Genomic DNA, 15502 nt, shown 5'->3' with positions numbered 1-15502 from the left:
GATAGCAACGCAAGAAAGAAAAGATCTTCAAAATAGTAGATTTAGGCCTCAGGCGTTTGCCATAGGTGGAACTGCACAGAAAGGGAAGGAACACTGATGGTTTCTATCTGATGATAAACCCTTGAAGAATGTTTCATGTGCAGAAATTATTTGATTGAAAATTCAAATTACATATTGTTGCAGTTGTATACACCCTAAATATTTGTCCACAACACTTCCATAAAGAGAATAAACATTCTATGACAAGCTGAAAACAGAGACATACTACAAGATCAAAGAGTTCGTTACTGAGTAATACTTGGCAGTATAGCATGATCAATGTCATATGCTTGGAACTTGGAACCAATACCGATCCAAAACAAAACTGAAAGCTCTTCGATCTTTCTTGACTATGGCAGCAATGCAGAGAAATCTTTCAGTGCCCCGGACTCTTGGATTTCTCCACCAGAACAATCCTTCCATTCCACTCAGATTGATCAAGAGCGCGTATTGCAGCATCGGCATCTTCATCCCTTTCCAAGGATAAAAATCCAAAGCCACGAGAATCCCCGGATCTGTACATTTAGCTATAAATTTTAGAAGCAGAAATATGGAGTGAAAAATGGAGCGGAAAGAGAGATCAACTGAAAAAGGTATGAAATTTGGAATTCAAATTTATGAAAAATTAAACAAATATGTACTGCTACAATTACAACCTAACGGAAACATTTACAAGACAAAAATCAAAGAAAACTTGACAAATAAGCTAATTTCACTCAGAATCGAAGAATTGATACAGTTTAATTGATAGAGTCAATTGCGTAAAAGACAATAGGAGGATCAATGATTTAAATTAATACAGTCAGTGGAACTGAAATTTTTCAGCAAGTTGCTTATAGGCTCCTCTGACAATTTGCTAATAGCGAATTGTTACTTGGAAGAGGGAAGTAGGAGACCAAGGAAAGTGTAAGTGAGAAACCAGAGTTATATTATCTCTCTTCCAGCGACCTCCATTTTTCTTATTTACTTGGATGAAGCATAATGAAGTAATGCTACTTAATTTGCTATGTTGATCAGAGGTTCAAGCTTCCTTCATTCAGTTCTGCCTGTTTTAGGCAAATGAAAAATGTGAAGGAATAAGATTTCTCTTAACCCTTTCTTCCCAAGTAAAAAATGGATCTTGTTCTATTTCCATTCATTCCTTTCCTTCCAACACAAACTGTATGCAAGTGACTAAATAGAATTAGAGTTTGTAAACCATTAATAAAAAGTGAACCTTGTAATCTGACTTCCTAATCATCTGGCAGCGATACATTGATTTGCCTACACAGTATAACACAGTGTCTAAAATAAAATTTGAAAAAATCTTCACTTTTAGCATCATTGAGGATCAACAAATGAAACTGAATCTTAAGGGCAACAGTTCATCCATGAAAAGAAAGCATCAATTAGGCAGTCCATACACCCTACCTCAAAAGCTGTCTGAATGAAAAAAATGATACCAATCAGTAAAGAGAATGCTTGCAATCACTGGAGTATGACAACTAAAAGGTTTGAGAAGTAAAACAATTAAGGAAGCTATTTCAAGGAATGAAGAACAATCTAATGAGGATCACCAAATAAAACAACACCAGTCACCTACACCAAATGGAAGATAAACCTTTTAGATATTTGATGTAGAATGTTAGTTACTTAGTTCTACTATTACTCTGTAATTAGTTGTAGATGTAGAATTTTTGGCAAGCAGGCATAGCCTAATGAATGTGGGTACAAAGAAGGAATTTGCTAGTTTTTGACAGTCACATATAGATCAGGATAGCGTTGGAATTTCATTGGATAGAATTATGCTGGATAGGGAAAGGGGGCAAGCATGTGTATATTTATGAACAAAAATTTACGTCATATCATTCTTTTTTGAGAGGAACTGAAGCAGTGGTCATGCAATGATACAAATAGGTCATTTCATAATAGAAAATATCAAGTAATGACACTAAATTCAAGCATAAATTCTACACTACAGGAACAGGGAAATCTAACTCAGGCAAACAATAGTAGCTGTCTTGTATGTTTCACTATCAACAGAAAAGAAAAGGATGATCTTAGTAGCTAGTTGGGAACATAATGACATCAAACAATCTCTAGAAATGAACTAAATAACCTCAATTTAATCAGGTAGTCTATATTACTCATCCTCCAAATATATAAATGTTTGATATTTCAGATAAAATTGACTGATAAAGTCGAATACTCAGGTAATATAATAAATAGGCCAAATTGAGCCAGTTCATGTGATCCATTAGCACAATACTACAACAGCATAAAAATACCATGGCAGTGAGTAATTACAAGTAATGAGGTGTTCATTGAATTATAAAATTCACCTTTTATCCCGAACAATCCGAACATCTGTTACACGTCCATACCTAGAAAATTTCTTTTCCAAATCTCTTTCAGTGGTAACATAGCTAAAACCTGCAACAAATAAATTCCTCCCGGGCTTACCCACTCCAGTGTTGCGGTTAGTTGGTGGTGACCATGGCCTTTTGGATGACCAATGACGAGAATGATTACTAGGTGGAGGAGATCTATACCTTGGAGAATGCCGTCTCCTATTCAATAAAGAAATAAGTAACTAATTACTAAATAATAAACCTATAATTATAATTCAACAAGGTGGGGAAATTAATGAAATCATAATTAATAGGAAAAGAATGAATGGTCAAAATGTAGAAAAGCTTCTAAAGTCTTGTGTGATTGTCATATCCCTGTAAGACAATTTTTTTTCTTACAAAACTGTGGCATTGTTTGCCATACTTTCTGTGTCAAAGTGTTAACTTGTTGGGAAATAATACGTGCAAAAATTAAATATAAGAGTGATGAATACGCTAAGATGGATGCATGGGATTAAAATTAAGAACAATTTATTTTGGAAAAAAATAATAATTTCGAGAGCAATTTTGCAATCATAATAGTTGATAAAATGATGAAAAATAGGTTCAGATGGTGTGAATATGTTCAAAGATAATTGATATATTTCACAGTTAGAATGGAATTTATTATTAGAGTTGAAGAAGGGGTAAAGTGCAACCAAAGACAACATCGTAAAGCAAAATTATTTCCTTGATATAAATAGTACAGGTGATATTACTTGCATAGAGCTTAATGGAGGGGTAAGATTTATGTAGACACCCTAAAATACAATGATGTTGAATAAGCCTTTGAGTAGAATACAGAAGAGTGACAAAGATCCAATCTGCCTTGATTAATCATCAAATTTAATACTGACTAGCACAATCAAAAAGATTGCAGGAAAAAAGCAATCAGCAACTGAAGAATAAATTTTTTAAATACCATTCTATCCAGTCTATTACAAGTTGAGGCATGCTAATCCAACTGGACTTAAATTATAATAAAAGTTGTTTTTTCATAGTTTTCACCACTCTATAACTTGCTACTCTAACCTTTATAAGGAATGCACATTTACATAGATGCTTCAACTAAAATTGAAAAACAAACTCACCTTGGAGACCTTCTATGATGATCCCTTGAATAGGGAGATCTGGAGCGAGATCTACCATGGTGATCTCTCCTGTATCCAGAAGCAGAAGTATCTTTCCGCCTAACAGGTGACCGAGATGTTGGCCTCTCCTTCCTATGTGGAGATTCCCGGCTTCGAGGTGAAGCTGATGTCCTTTTTCTTGGAGAAGAATCTCTGTGATGAGCTTCTTTATATGTTGCCCTTCCTCGAGAAGATTTAAGTCTTGGAGGAGGAGATACACTATCTTGAGAATCTCTCTTTCGCTTCACAGAATGCTTTTCAGAAGGTGTATGTTTGGGGGAACGAGCTAATTTTTGCTCATTGACCTTGGTTGGTAGGTGCTCTCCTACTGCCAATGGATTGGGGTTGGCAGATTTTTCTGTATGGATAGATAATTCCCTCTCTACTGAAGATGGTTGTGAGCTTCTATCAGTTGGCAGAGATTGCACGACAAAACTATCTCTACGGGGTTCTCTGTCATCCAAGTTTGCAACACCAACTATATGATCATCTTCTTTCTCAGCCATACTGTTACAGACATTTCCACCTTTGATTACATCAGTATCAAACTCAGGCTTTTCAGATTGAGAGTTGAAATCATTCTCAATAGGCAAATGAGATGAATCTACTACTGTCCTTTCGTCTTTCACTATTTGATCAGCCTCAACATCATGAAGATCACCAGAATGACTGTTATCACTAGTTCCTTGTTCCTCATCATGGCATTCATGATCCCCAACATTTGAGGTCCGTTCCTCAAAGCTATGACTATTCTTTTCAACATTTTCATTAGAAACACACTCAACTTGTGAATGGTCATCAGACTCAAATGGCAAATGATGCTCACCTGGTTCTTCATTTTTGTTTATGTGAGATGATGAATTTGCCAAGTTTGGTATGGAAGTAGGTGATTGCAGTCCTTCACTAACAACAGCAACAGGAAGTACAGGTGAACTAAGCTTCTCTTGATCTGCAAAAGCTTGCATCCCTTCTTGTTCTCCATCAGCTTCATTAAAACTTTTCACCTTCTCTTCGTCTTTATTTCCATATGAGCTATCATTCAACTCCTCTTTGAATGGGACCCCATCCTCAATGTTAAGAGAATCCACATCCATTCTTCCCAGTATGTGTGCTGAGAAGATGAATGGGTTACAAGATATTTTACCAAAATGAAAACACAAATAGAGATTATATGATTGTCTCTAAGTTTCAGTACACAAACAGAATGCTTCAGATAGAGAAGAACAAAATCTAAGAAAAATAGGCAAAAGTAAACAAGTGTTTAAGACATACAGAAGTGTTTTACGTGACAGACTAATGTCCACAAGTGACCAAGTAGATTCCACTTTTTATTAGAATCAAATACAAATTCAAAAAAATCAGACCCTCACTATTCTTTTAGTGTATGAACCAAAAGTCCCAAAAATTATAGTCTACCTTTCCAAAGCAAGGAAAGAGAAATTAAATACACACACATACAAATGTGTAAAGATCTTATGAAACCATGTCTCTTTGTTTGGCCCGCTGCAATAAATCGTGTCAAAACTCAACTATAAAAACATAGTATAGTTGTTCTAACATCAAAATATACTTTTTAAGATATGGTTAAAATAAAGATTAACATTGCATCTCTATCCAATCATTAAAATAATAAGAGACCATTGCATTAAGAGTTTGGGTCAAACACTACTAAAGGATAGAGATGCTATTATGCCCCAAACTCGTACTTTGACAGTTGACTATGGGTAAACAACTATAAGTAGCAGATCATGGCATCATGCAACCAAAACAAAAGATCGTCCATCCATTCAGTGAGGATATTCACAAATTCTTTCCATTCTAAAATTATGGAAAACTTAAACTGGAAAAATATGTACCAATTGTTAACATACTTGGAATAATTTCCCTAGAAAACAATCAGGTATGCTGGTAGGAACAGGGGGAAAAACTACAAACCAGTTGAACGAACTGACCATCCAAAATTACAAGCAAAACCGATCGCTACACGAAAAAGGAACAAAGCCATTTGCCCAACACGCAATATAATGTAACTTGCCCTCACTCGCAGCGAATCAACCCAATTGATAAAGCAAACAAAATGCCTCCAAAAAAAAATATACAATCAGGATGCCAAAAGTACAAATAACAAAAATGATCAAAAGGAAACCTCCGATGCTTAAAATGGCGAACCAAATCGCAAGCTAGATTCAAAAATGGGGTGAAGTGCCATGAAAGTTCTCTACAAAACACAGAGAAATGGTACCCTCGATCGATCGTCTGGTAATTGAGATCGCTTTGGGATTTCCAAATACCTCGACTCCAAACGCCAAAAGCCGCTGCTCCAGAAGAGGGAGAGGAATGGCGTAAAATTAAGAAAAAAAGGCAGCGAGACAACATGGGGGATCCAGACACCACCACTAGAAACGATGGACCTTTAACTCGCCCACCATCTAACGGCCACCACTTTCCATCTAGGAGATCTCCTGAAGGTAACGTATGGCCTACCCACTCACAGAGAGTGACGGTATCTTGTGAAAACTAATTTGGGCTTTCGCTAGCTCATGCACCTTCGTCAAAGGGCCGGGCCGGGCCGCAAACGAGGTGTGCAAATGAAACTTTCTCTATACGTAAGAAATATTTTATAAAAAAATTTAATTGATTTTATAACATAACATATATATATATATATATATATATATATATATATATATATATATATATATATATATATATATAATTTTACTGTTATTTTTTCTTTTTTTCTAGCCATACAATAGCAATTGTTGCGTGTAAATGAGGAAATAGATAATTATCTTTTAGATATCTATTTTATTTTATTTTTTCATATTTCTTCTTGGAGGAAATTCAAGCATTTTTTTTTTATCTAAAACATAAATTTTATCATGGGAATATTAACAAGTTGTTAATGAATATTTTGTTCACGAATCGAACCCAATGATTTCTAGAAAGACCCGAAACCGCTCCGATAAAGATATTTTTTAATTGTACATCAACCATATTTCAAATTAAAATCCAATGGTTTCTAGAAAGTAGAAAGTCCCGAGACACGTTACGGACCCGACGCCCGTTCGAAGTTGCAACCTATAAAATCCCACCCCTCGACTTTCCGCTCGCCCACTCACACTCGAGGCAGATCGATCGGCGTATGGAGATTGAAGAGGAAGTCGCAGAGACGGTGGAGGAGTCGCAGGTCAATCTCCTATCGGAGCATTATTTTCTCTGTTCATCATTGGATCATTTGATTTCTTCTAGGACAATGGATTTATCTTTCGATGCATATGCTTTTTGGTCGTGTTTTGGATCGAGATCGTAGGAAAACCCCAACATATCATTTGATTCAGTTTTTTGGGACAATGCGATCAGGATATGCTACCGGGGAATCCTAATCGTATTGTCATTTAACCTTATTGTTCCAACCTATAAAATCTCACCACTAGCCTTCCCGCTCGCTCACCCACACTCGAGGGCAGATCGATCGGCGTATGGGGATGGAAGAGGAAGTCGCAGACGGTGGAGGAGTCGCAGGTCAATCTCCTATCGGTGCACTATTTTCTCTGTTCATCATAGGATCATTCGATTTCTTCTAGGACGTCGCGTTTTGCATATAGATCGTAGGAAAACCCCAACATATCCTTTGTTTCAGTTTTCTGGGAAAATGCGATCAGGATATGCCACCGATGAATCATAATATTATGTTTATAAACCTTTTTTTTGTTTGTTTTAACACATCAATCCCTTTCGTACATGAAGACCTTCCATGAAGTTTAATATTTGGTGTTTTATCAACACACTTACCTGAACAAATTTGAATGCTTTTATTTTGCTGTATTCACTAAAGTACATTTTATGCAGGTCTATATGGCTTGCGTCGTACATGGACATCGGTGAGCAATTAATTTAACATGTTTGGTTTCCATATATTTGACATGGCGATGGGCCCATTATCAATATCAATGAACGATTACATGTAGTTGTTTTCATCATCATAAAGTCGTGTTCTCTAATTAGGGTTTGCTATTTGATCTCAGCTCTCCATGAGCAACATTCAACACTAGATCGCTAGTGATGTGTGGATCATTTTTGTTTATGCAACTCATACTTCATTTCATGGTTAATTTATTTAAAATAATTTCTAATTTTTTTTTTGTGTCACTCTGTATTTTATGACGCTTGTACCAGTATTCCTGAAGGACCATTATATTAAAAAAACTTAGTTGTTTTTTAATAAGTTGATATCCACCTCGTTGTTTTGTAATCATCGGTTCATATTCTTATTCAGGCCTCTTGAATTAGATAATGTTACAGGGTCACTACAAGGATTTAGTATCACTGCTACCTTTTGTTGGATGCATGTACCAAGTTTGGAAGATTTTAATAAACATTTATACTGATGCTGATTATGGAGGCTGGATCATGTAGATATTTCAGTTTTGTTATGTGATGAAAGGCTCATTTTCAACTTTAACTGAAAATGAGTAGGTTTATTGGTCAAACATAGCATCTGCCATCAGTTGTTGAGAGTCTACCAAATGACATTATGTCCCGCTTATGGCTAGAATTTATTGAAATCTTAAATACATTAATCAGCTTTTTTTCTCTCCAAATGTATCTACTATAGGTGGATTATTATTTTTTGAAGTAGGATAGAGAAATATTTCTGCCTTGTCAAATTCTGATATATTGGCAACATATGATTCTGGTGAACCTTGCTACTTGTTTTCTAATCCTTCCTTGGTTGCATATTTGCATTCCATTTGAAGACTATGGTTTTGGCATGTCAGTGGACTCTTTGGCTGGAGTTCTATCCCATAGTTTATGCTCTGGTTTTTGTGTTTCTTGCTGAAAATGTACCCTGTACTGTGTTATCTCATTTTTTATTTTTGAAACTGCTTGATTTGGTACTCTTCAGTGTTCATGAGTACTCCAGCCATCTGGAATAATTATTCTTCTCTATTGATGACTTACATTGTCTTGTTTTAAGAGTTGGAGTGGCATATTATGATTCATGCACAAACCAACTTTTTGTTGTTGAGTTCTGGGAAGATGGGAGTGGAGATTTTCCTCTGGTTGACCTAGGTAAGTGGTTTTTTTTTGTTCTTCACTGAAAGCATGCAAATTATTCCTACCTGATAACTTCCTTGCTTTGTTGCTGATCTAGTGAAGTATCATGCAAAACCGTTGGTCATATATGCAAGTACTAAGACGGATGAACCATTCTTTGGTGCTTTACAAAGAACTGGTATGTAGATAAAAATAAGCAATTAAAATTTACCCCACCCGTTTTTACTGGAACTCCTCGACATTCTACAGTTTCTAACTTAACCTTTGAGGTGAAGCTCGTACGAAGTTCAATTTTTAGCTATGAGCAAGCATGGCACAGGTACGCATATTCCTAAACAGTTATGAAGAAATATGCTATTTGTTTCTCGGTCTTGCTTTCAATCTAATTCATCTGTTGTAGAACATGTTTATGCACTATTCTACACCTATGCCCTTACAAATTGTTCCATGTCACTATTTTGAAATCCTTTAATCCTTTATATGGTCCGTAGTTAGAGAGTTGCTCAACACTTTTTTTAGTGTTGTCTTGATTGAAAATTTTCAGCATGACTAGAATTCTCCATTTCAACCTTTTTGGCTGGGTTAGATGAATTTTCTAATATTTGAAAGTTCAATAGAAGTTTTTCAACTCTCCACTTTTGCAGCCATTTCATAAATCATAATATTCAATCTGCTAACTTATTATAGAATCGTTGAGGTTGCTAAATGGGGTGGTGAATAGTGATTTCAAAATTAATTGGATCAAGTTAAAATACGCAATGGAAATAAAAGACGCAAGTAATAAAACAAGAGCTAAGTGACACGCGTGTTTAATGTGGTATGAAACCTTCAGGTTCTTATCCCACGATCTATTAATCCATTAGGTGGATCGCTCCTCAAAAATGTCATTATCTTTTCTCCTTTCTAAAATAAACTTAGAGGCGGAGTAACCTTTCTATAACAAGTATTTGACACAATATTAAATAATAAGTAAAGCACAATAACCAAATATAAATAAATCTAGACATGCTATATAGATAATTAAATAAATAAACAAGATTACTAAACTATTGCTTCATTGCCTAGAGAAAAGCTTTCTGGATGAACATAATGGAGCTTTTGAGCATATCGAGCTCTTGTAAAATGAATTTTGAGAGATGGACTTGATGAATGAATGAATTCTGATGTTCACTATTGAGGGCCTTTTATACTAGTTTTAGGGTTGGCCGAAATCATTTTTCGGTCAACTGATCCACATTTTATCTGGTGTTTGTTCGTCAGCAATTATGTGATTTCTAATCGCACGAAACTTTATTTTTAGTCAACCAAAAGGCTTCCATGCCATTTTTCAATCCAGATTTGTTCTGCTGATTAGATTTTTTAGTTGCCTAGTTAGCTTATGGTTGCCCGAACGTAGCCACATCAATTGATTGAATTATATCATCTGCCACATCATCTCATCAAAGTTTATCCTCTACCATGTTAACATTGGATTGAGTTTGTGCTCATTCAAACGTCTGGTCATCCGAACTTAACTTGTGGTCGCTCAATCTTCTGGTCCAAAAAGCTTTTGTGTCCCAAAAAGCTATATATACGAGTCACACATACTAAGCATGACTCGTTTGTTAATGAGGTACTTAACCAAACTTATCTTACAAAGACAAGTGTTACTCAGTACTCACACATACTTTTATATATATACACACACACACACATACAAAGCATGACTCGTTTGTTAATTAGGTACTTAACCAAACATATCTTAGAAAGACAAGTGTTACTCGCACATACTTTTATATATCTATTAAAATATATCAAAATCTCCAATCAATTATTATTAGTTTTTTGTTATACATCAAAATCTTGGTTTAATAAGTTGGTGCTCCTTGCACTAATGATCTCCCCTTTTTATTTTGGCAACCCATCTAAAATTAGGGAAATACACAATAAAATAATGAAGTTAGGGAAATATACAAAAAAGTAATGACTTCAAAACAATTTATCAATTTTCCTGTTCTATTTTATCGTAAAAAGTATTGTCAACTTTAAACTTCATATCTCTTCTCCCCCTTTTTAAAAATTGATTTTCAAAAAATTTCAAAGTCATTTTTAAACCCAACTTTTGAAAATCAGCTTTGAAAATTTTAAAGTAATTCTTCAAAAATTCTCCAAGTATTTTTTAAATTTTTTTTAAAATTTTTTTAATGTATTTTTCAAAAGAAATTAAAATTTTTTTTTGAAATAATTTATCAAAAGAAAATTTGAAAAAAATTAAAATAATTTTTGAAAAATTTAAAAATAATTGTCCAAAAAATTTCACAATATTTTTTAAAATAATTTTAAAAATTTGCATGATACTTTCAATAAAAATCAAAAGGACGCCCATCATTTGACAAATCGTTTGATGGACAACCCTTTTCTAATTAAAGTAAAATGGGCGCCCTATTTAAAGTAAACTACTCGAAATATCTCTAGATCGATTTTAAGATTTAGGTTGTAGCAGCTGGCTTCTAGCTTCTAGAACATGCAATAGCTGGCTGTAGGTTCTATAAAGTATAGTAGGGTTGCCAGCTAGTATAGCAGTTGATTATTAGCTTCTACAACTATTTTATAAAGTAATTTTTAAATGTAATATTAAAAAAATTTCAAATTGACTTTTTGAAACGATATTCAAAAGTTTGAAAAGAATTTTATTAAATTATTTTGTTAAACATTTCCCAAAATTTTGAAAGTATTTTATCATAATGTTGAAAATAATTTTGTAAAACATTTTTATAAATATTTCAAAATATTTTTTCAAAAGGTTTTTGAAAAAAAAATACTTTTCAAAATAATTTTTGAAAATTTTCAAAGTAACTTCTGAAAACAATTTTCAAAGTAACTTTTGGAAACAATTTTCAAATTTTTATAAAATAATTTTTTTCTTAACAATTTTCAAAATAATTTTGCAAAACATTTTTCATGATTTACAATTTTTTTAAAAAACAATTTTTCAAAATATATTTTAAAATTTTCTGAGTAATATTTTAAAACAATTTTTCAAAATGTTTCTGAAAATGATTTTATAAATCATTTTTGAAAATTTTGAAAGTAATTTTTCAAAACACATGTAGAAAATGTTCCATATAGTTTTTAAAGATATTTTTGAAAATTTTCAAAGTAATTTTAAAAATATTTTCAATGTAATTTTTCAAAACAATTTCAGATAATTTTTGAAATAAATTTTCAAAACATTTTGGAATAAATTTCTCAAAGCAATTTCCTAAATAATTTTTTAAAATTATTTTCCAAAATTTACAAAGTTTTTTTTTAAAGACAATTTTCACAAAATTTCAAAAATAAATTTTTAAAAAATTTCCTGCATTTTTTAAAACAATTTTTGAAACTTTTTGAAATAATTTTAAAAATAATTTAAAATATTTTAGAAAATTTTCAAAGTAATTTTTCAAAACATTTTTGAAAATTTTACATGTAGTTTTTAAAAACAGTTTTTGGAAAATTTTTGAAGGGTTTTTCAAAAAATTTAAAATATTTTTTAAATGATTTTCAAAAAATTTCAAAGTAATTTTTGGAAAATTTTAAAATATTTTTCAAAATATATATAAGTATGTGAGAGTAACCATCACTTGAACCCGTACTTCATCTATTATATATCTAGTCCATCAACCCATCTTGACTTTCCATACCAAATGTTTAGTCCGTCGACCATCTGGATTTCACACCAAGACTTTTTTTGCTTGGCGCTCGATCTCTTTGTCCCATTGGGATTTCTCCTGTTAACTTTATCTGCACACGACACATTCTACATCTAGTGCCTAACTTTAAACTCTTTGTTATATATCAAAATACGGATTTAATCTTGCATGAACACTTATGAGGGTTGTATCTTGTTGGGGGTTCATTTTTTCTGTTTTTTTATTTAATTTGGATGTTAAACCATACATTTAATGCTAATGTTGTCACTGTATGCCCTGGTAGATAGATAGATATAGTAATATTTCATAGTACAATTTTGTCTGATTCTTTGTAATTCAAAGGTATCTTGTCGGTTCATTCCTTTTGCTTTCTTCTTGTTTTTTTTTTCGAATTTGGATGCTAAAACAGACATTTAATGATAATGTTGCTACTGTATGCCTGATATATATAGTTATATTTCACACAATTTTGTCTTATTTTTTGTAATTCATAGGTATTTTGTTTGTTCATTCTTTCTGCTTTCTTCTTGTTTTATTTTTTAATTTGGATGCTTAACCTGACATTTGATGCTAATGTTGCTACTGTATACCCTGATGTTGGATATAGTTATATTTCATAATACGGTTTTGTCTGATTTTTTGTGATTCATAGGTTATCTTCTTTTTTTTCCATATTTGAATGGACAGCAGGATAGGTGCAGCCTTGTTTTGTTTTATCTTAATTTGAGATTGCAGATTGGTTTATCTGAGAGTTGCTGGCATGGATGATGGCCTTAGCATCAAAGAAAGAATATGCTTTGTAAGAACCCTAATGACATGCTTTCCATGTGAGGAATATCTAATCAGGGTAGCAATCATGTTTTAAATGGTACATTAGGGAATTTCTGTTCCTATTGCAGATTGGTTTTTTTTTTTTATTCTTTGAAGATGCTAATCAAGAAGCTTATTCTTCATTGGAAGATTGCTATATCTGTGAGAGCTATGGTTCATATGTGTTGGCTCTTGTTATCTAAAAACATTGGTTGAAAATTGGATTTCACTACCAGGTGTATTTATAGTACTATATCTTAGGCAACTCATTTCGTGCACTAGTGGAGATGCAAGGCAGGAGAAAGAATGGATAAGATAATTGCTAATATATTCTATTTTTATAGAGGCTCAGTCTCTCTTGCAGATGTCTACATGCTAGGCTCGAAGTAGAATTTCAAAATTTATTACTGTTGTTTTTTTGCTAAAATAATGGGCGGCATGAACAGATAGTTCCCACGTCCAATCAATTTAATAACAAAGTCAACTGAGGAGCATACACCATGCACAGCAAAATTTGCAGCACAACTAACTCCTCTCTTGCTAACAAACTCCTCCGATACTGCCTATGCAGAAACAGAACTTAAGATCAGCTGGCATGAATAAGTTTCTCGAGCTGCGTAACTTACAAGAGGACTTTATGGCTTTACCTATGAGTCTCTCCACTCCCTCTTGTGGATAACCCAGCACCTTTCAGAAGCCACGACAATTTCAATTGTACTCAATCTATCTTACAAAAAAAAAACTCTTTACATTTGCTTCCTTTTGATCTATTCTCTTAAGACATCACCAAATTCATAATCCCTCAATTTTTCTCTTGGCCATTCACTCCATCCTTCCAGTTTCTAGACAATCTTGAGATCATTTGAACAATGTTTCCCCTTTATTTGTTTCCACATGCTTTCTTTAAGATATTATTTGTACATGTCTGCAATGCCCTTTTTACTGAAACATGATATTTCTTTTCCTCTGTTACATTCAAGTAGTATGATTTCAAATGAAATTTTTGGTCGTGCTCACTAATATCTTGCAGATTTAATATATTCTTCTGTGTTGATTGCTTCAAAGAATTGTTAATTTTTATTGTTAATCATCTGGAGAATTTTGTTTTCTTATTTGCAGCTTAACTCCATGATGGACCTTGGGAGTGAGGTTCAAGTTCGTGCTGGTGGGGGTCTTCTTGCCATACTAGAGAATGAGAGGCTTGTAGATACATTTCAGCAGAATGAATGTGGTTACTCATCAATAATTATTGATTGTGTGTCTCAAATATCATTTTATCCTTCTTATTTATGATTTACATTGTTACACTTATATATTATTCAATGCCTACAATCCTTTCTGTTGTTAACGCAATTATTCTGCTTTCTGTGTTCAATTTTCGCAACCAAGGAAAATATGACCGTCATTTCTTACATCAAAACACAGAAACAAATTTCTCAAACTTGATGCAGCTGCTCATGATGCATTGCAAATTTTTCAAATTGACAAGCACCCAAGTCACATGGGAATCGGTAGAGCAAAGGAAGGGTAGAAACTTTGCTTGTCAAATTCATATAATAGATATTTTCTTTAGATAATTTACTTCTCTGGTGCAGGTTTTCAGTTTTCGGAATGTTTAATAAGGTATGAGAAGTCTGTTACTTTAGAAATCCAGAATCTTAACTAATGTTACTTTTCTATTCAGTGTGTTACACCAATGGGAAGGCGTCTTTTGAGGCAAGTCCACGAAATCTACTGTCAGAATATTATAATAAGCATCTGAAATAAAATCTAAAAGCTCTGACAATGCTCTATTGTTTGCATTAGGGCATGGTTCTTAAGGCCTATACTTGACCTTGACATTTTGAACAATCGCCTGGATACAGTATCCTTCCTTTTACAAGTTTGGCATTTTTATTAGCTTCACCACACATCACATGTTCCGGTAACTGTATTTCATCAAATGGATAAGATATCATTTTTTCTTTGCTGCGAGGAAGTGATGTCTGCATTGCATGAGACACTGAAGACTGTAAGAGATGTTCCCCACATGCTTAAGGTGGATTTTAGTGCCATGCCATTAGGCATGTGCTTGATCTGTGATTGTTATCGTATTTGAGATTATATTTCATGTTCTTACTCTGACCCTAAAGAAGAGCAGGGTTCGAAGAGAAATATTTATAGTGCTATAACAATGTATTGGGTCTCAATATACTTCAATATGTAGACCCCTTGAGAATTCTCCAAGCTTTGGCTGATGAAACTATATTACTTTTAAAAGAATATCTGCTCTTGTTTAAAGAAGATCTTCGTTTATTTAGTATTGGATCATCTTCAGTAGTCATATTGATTCTAGTAAGTTATTTAGTAATTCCAATTTATCACTAACCTTTTTCGAGCTTTCTCATCGGTCCTCCTTTCCATTGTTATGCGCCTCGCA

At 33.4% G+C, this 15502-nt stretch overlaps 1 protein-coding gene across 1 annotated transcript; it reads right to left on the bottom strand.

The window, feature by feature from the left end:
• Positions 1-138: 138 nt before the first annotated feature.
• Positions 139-5973, bottom strand: LOC122029504 (peptidyl-prolyl cis-trans isomerase CYP63-like). The gene is made up of 4 exons (XM_042588510.1): positions 5830-5973; positions 3500-4649; positions 2361-2588; positions 139-554 (listed from the first exon to the last, which is right to left on the bottom strand). The coding sequence occupies exons 1-4, from the start codon at positions 5912-5914 to the stop codon at positions 416-418; spliced, it is 1602 nt and encodes a 533-aa protein (XP_042444444.1). The 5' UTR covers positions 5915-5973; the 3' UTR covers positions 139-415.
• Positions 5974-15502: the final 9529 nt, after the last annotated feature.

The sequence above is a fragment of the Zingiber officinale genome, chromosome 10B (genome assembly GCF_018446385.1).
Source record: "Zingiber officinale cultivar Zhangliang chromosome 10B, Zo_v1.1, whole genome shotgun sequence".
Taxonomy (NCBI): domain Eukaryota; kingdom Viridiplantae; phylum Streptophyta; class Magnoliopsida; order Zingiberales; family Zingiberaceae; genus Zingiber; species Zingiber officinale.
Note: the sequence above shows the minus strand (reverse complement) of the source record. Positions and strands in the feature narration are given on the sequence as shown.

Excerpts from the sequence above, each read along its gene's own strand:
- LOC122029504 (XM_042588510.1), bottom strand. The coding sequence starts at position 5,914 with ATGTTGTCTCGCTGCCTTTTTTTCTTAATTTTACGCCATTCCTCTCCC. Across the intron at positions 4,650-5,829 it reads TTTTGGCGTTTGGAGTCGAG|CACACATACTGGGAAGAATG; the intron begins GTATTTGGAAAT and ends TCATCTTCTCAG. Across the intron at positions 2,589-3,499 it reads CATCATAGAAGGTCTCCAAG|GAGACGGCATTCTCCAAGGT; the intron begins GTGAGTTTGTTT and ends TTTATTGAATAG.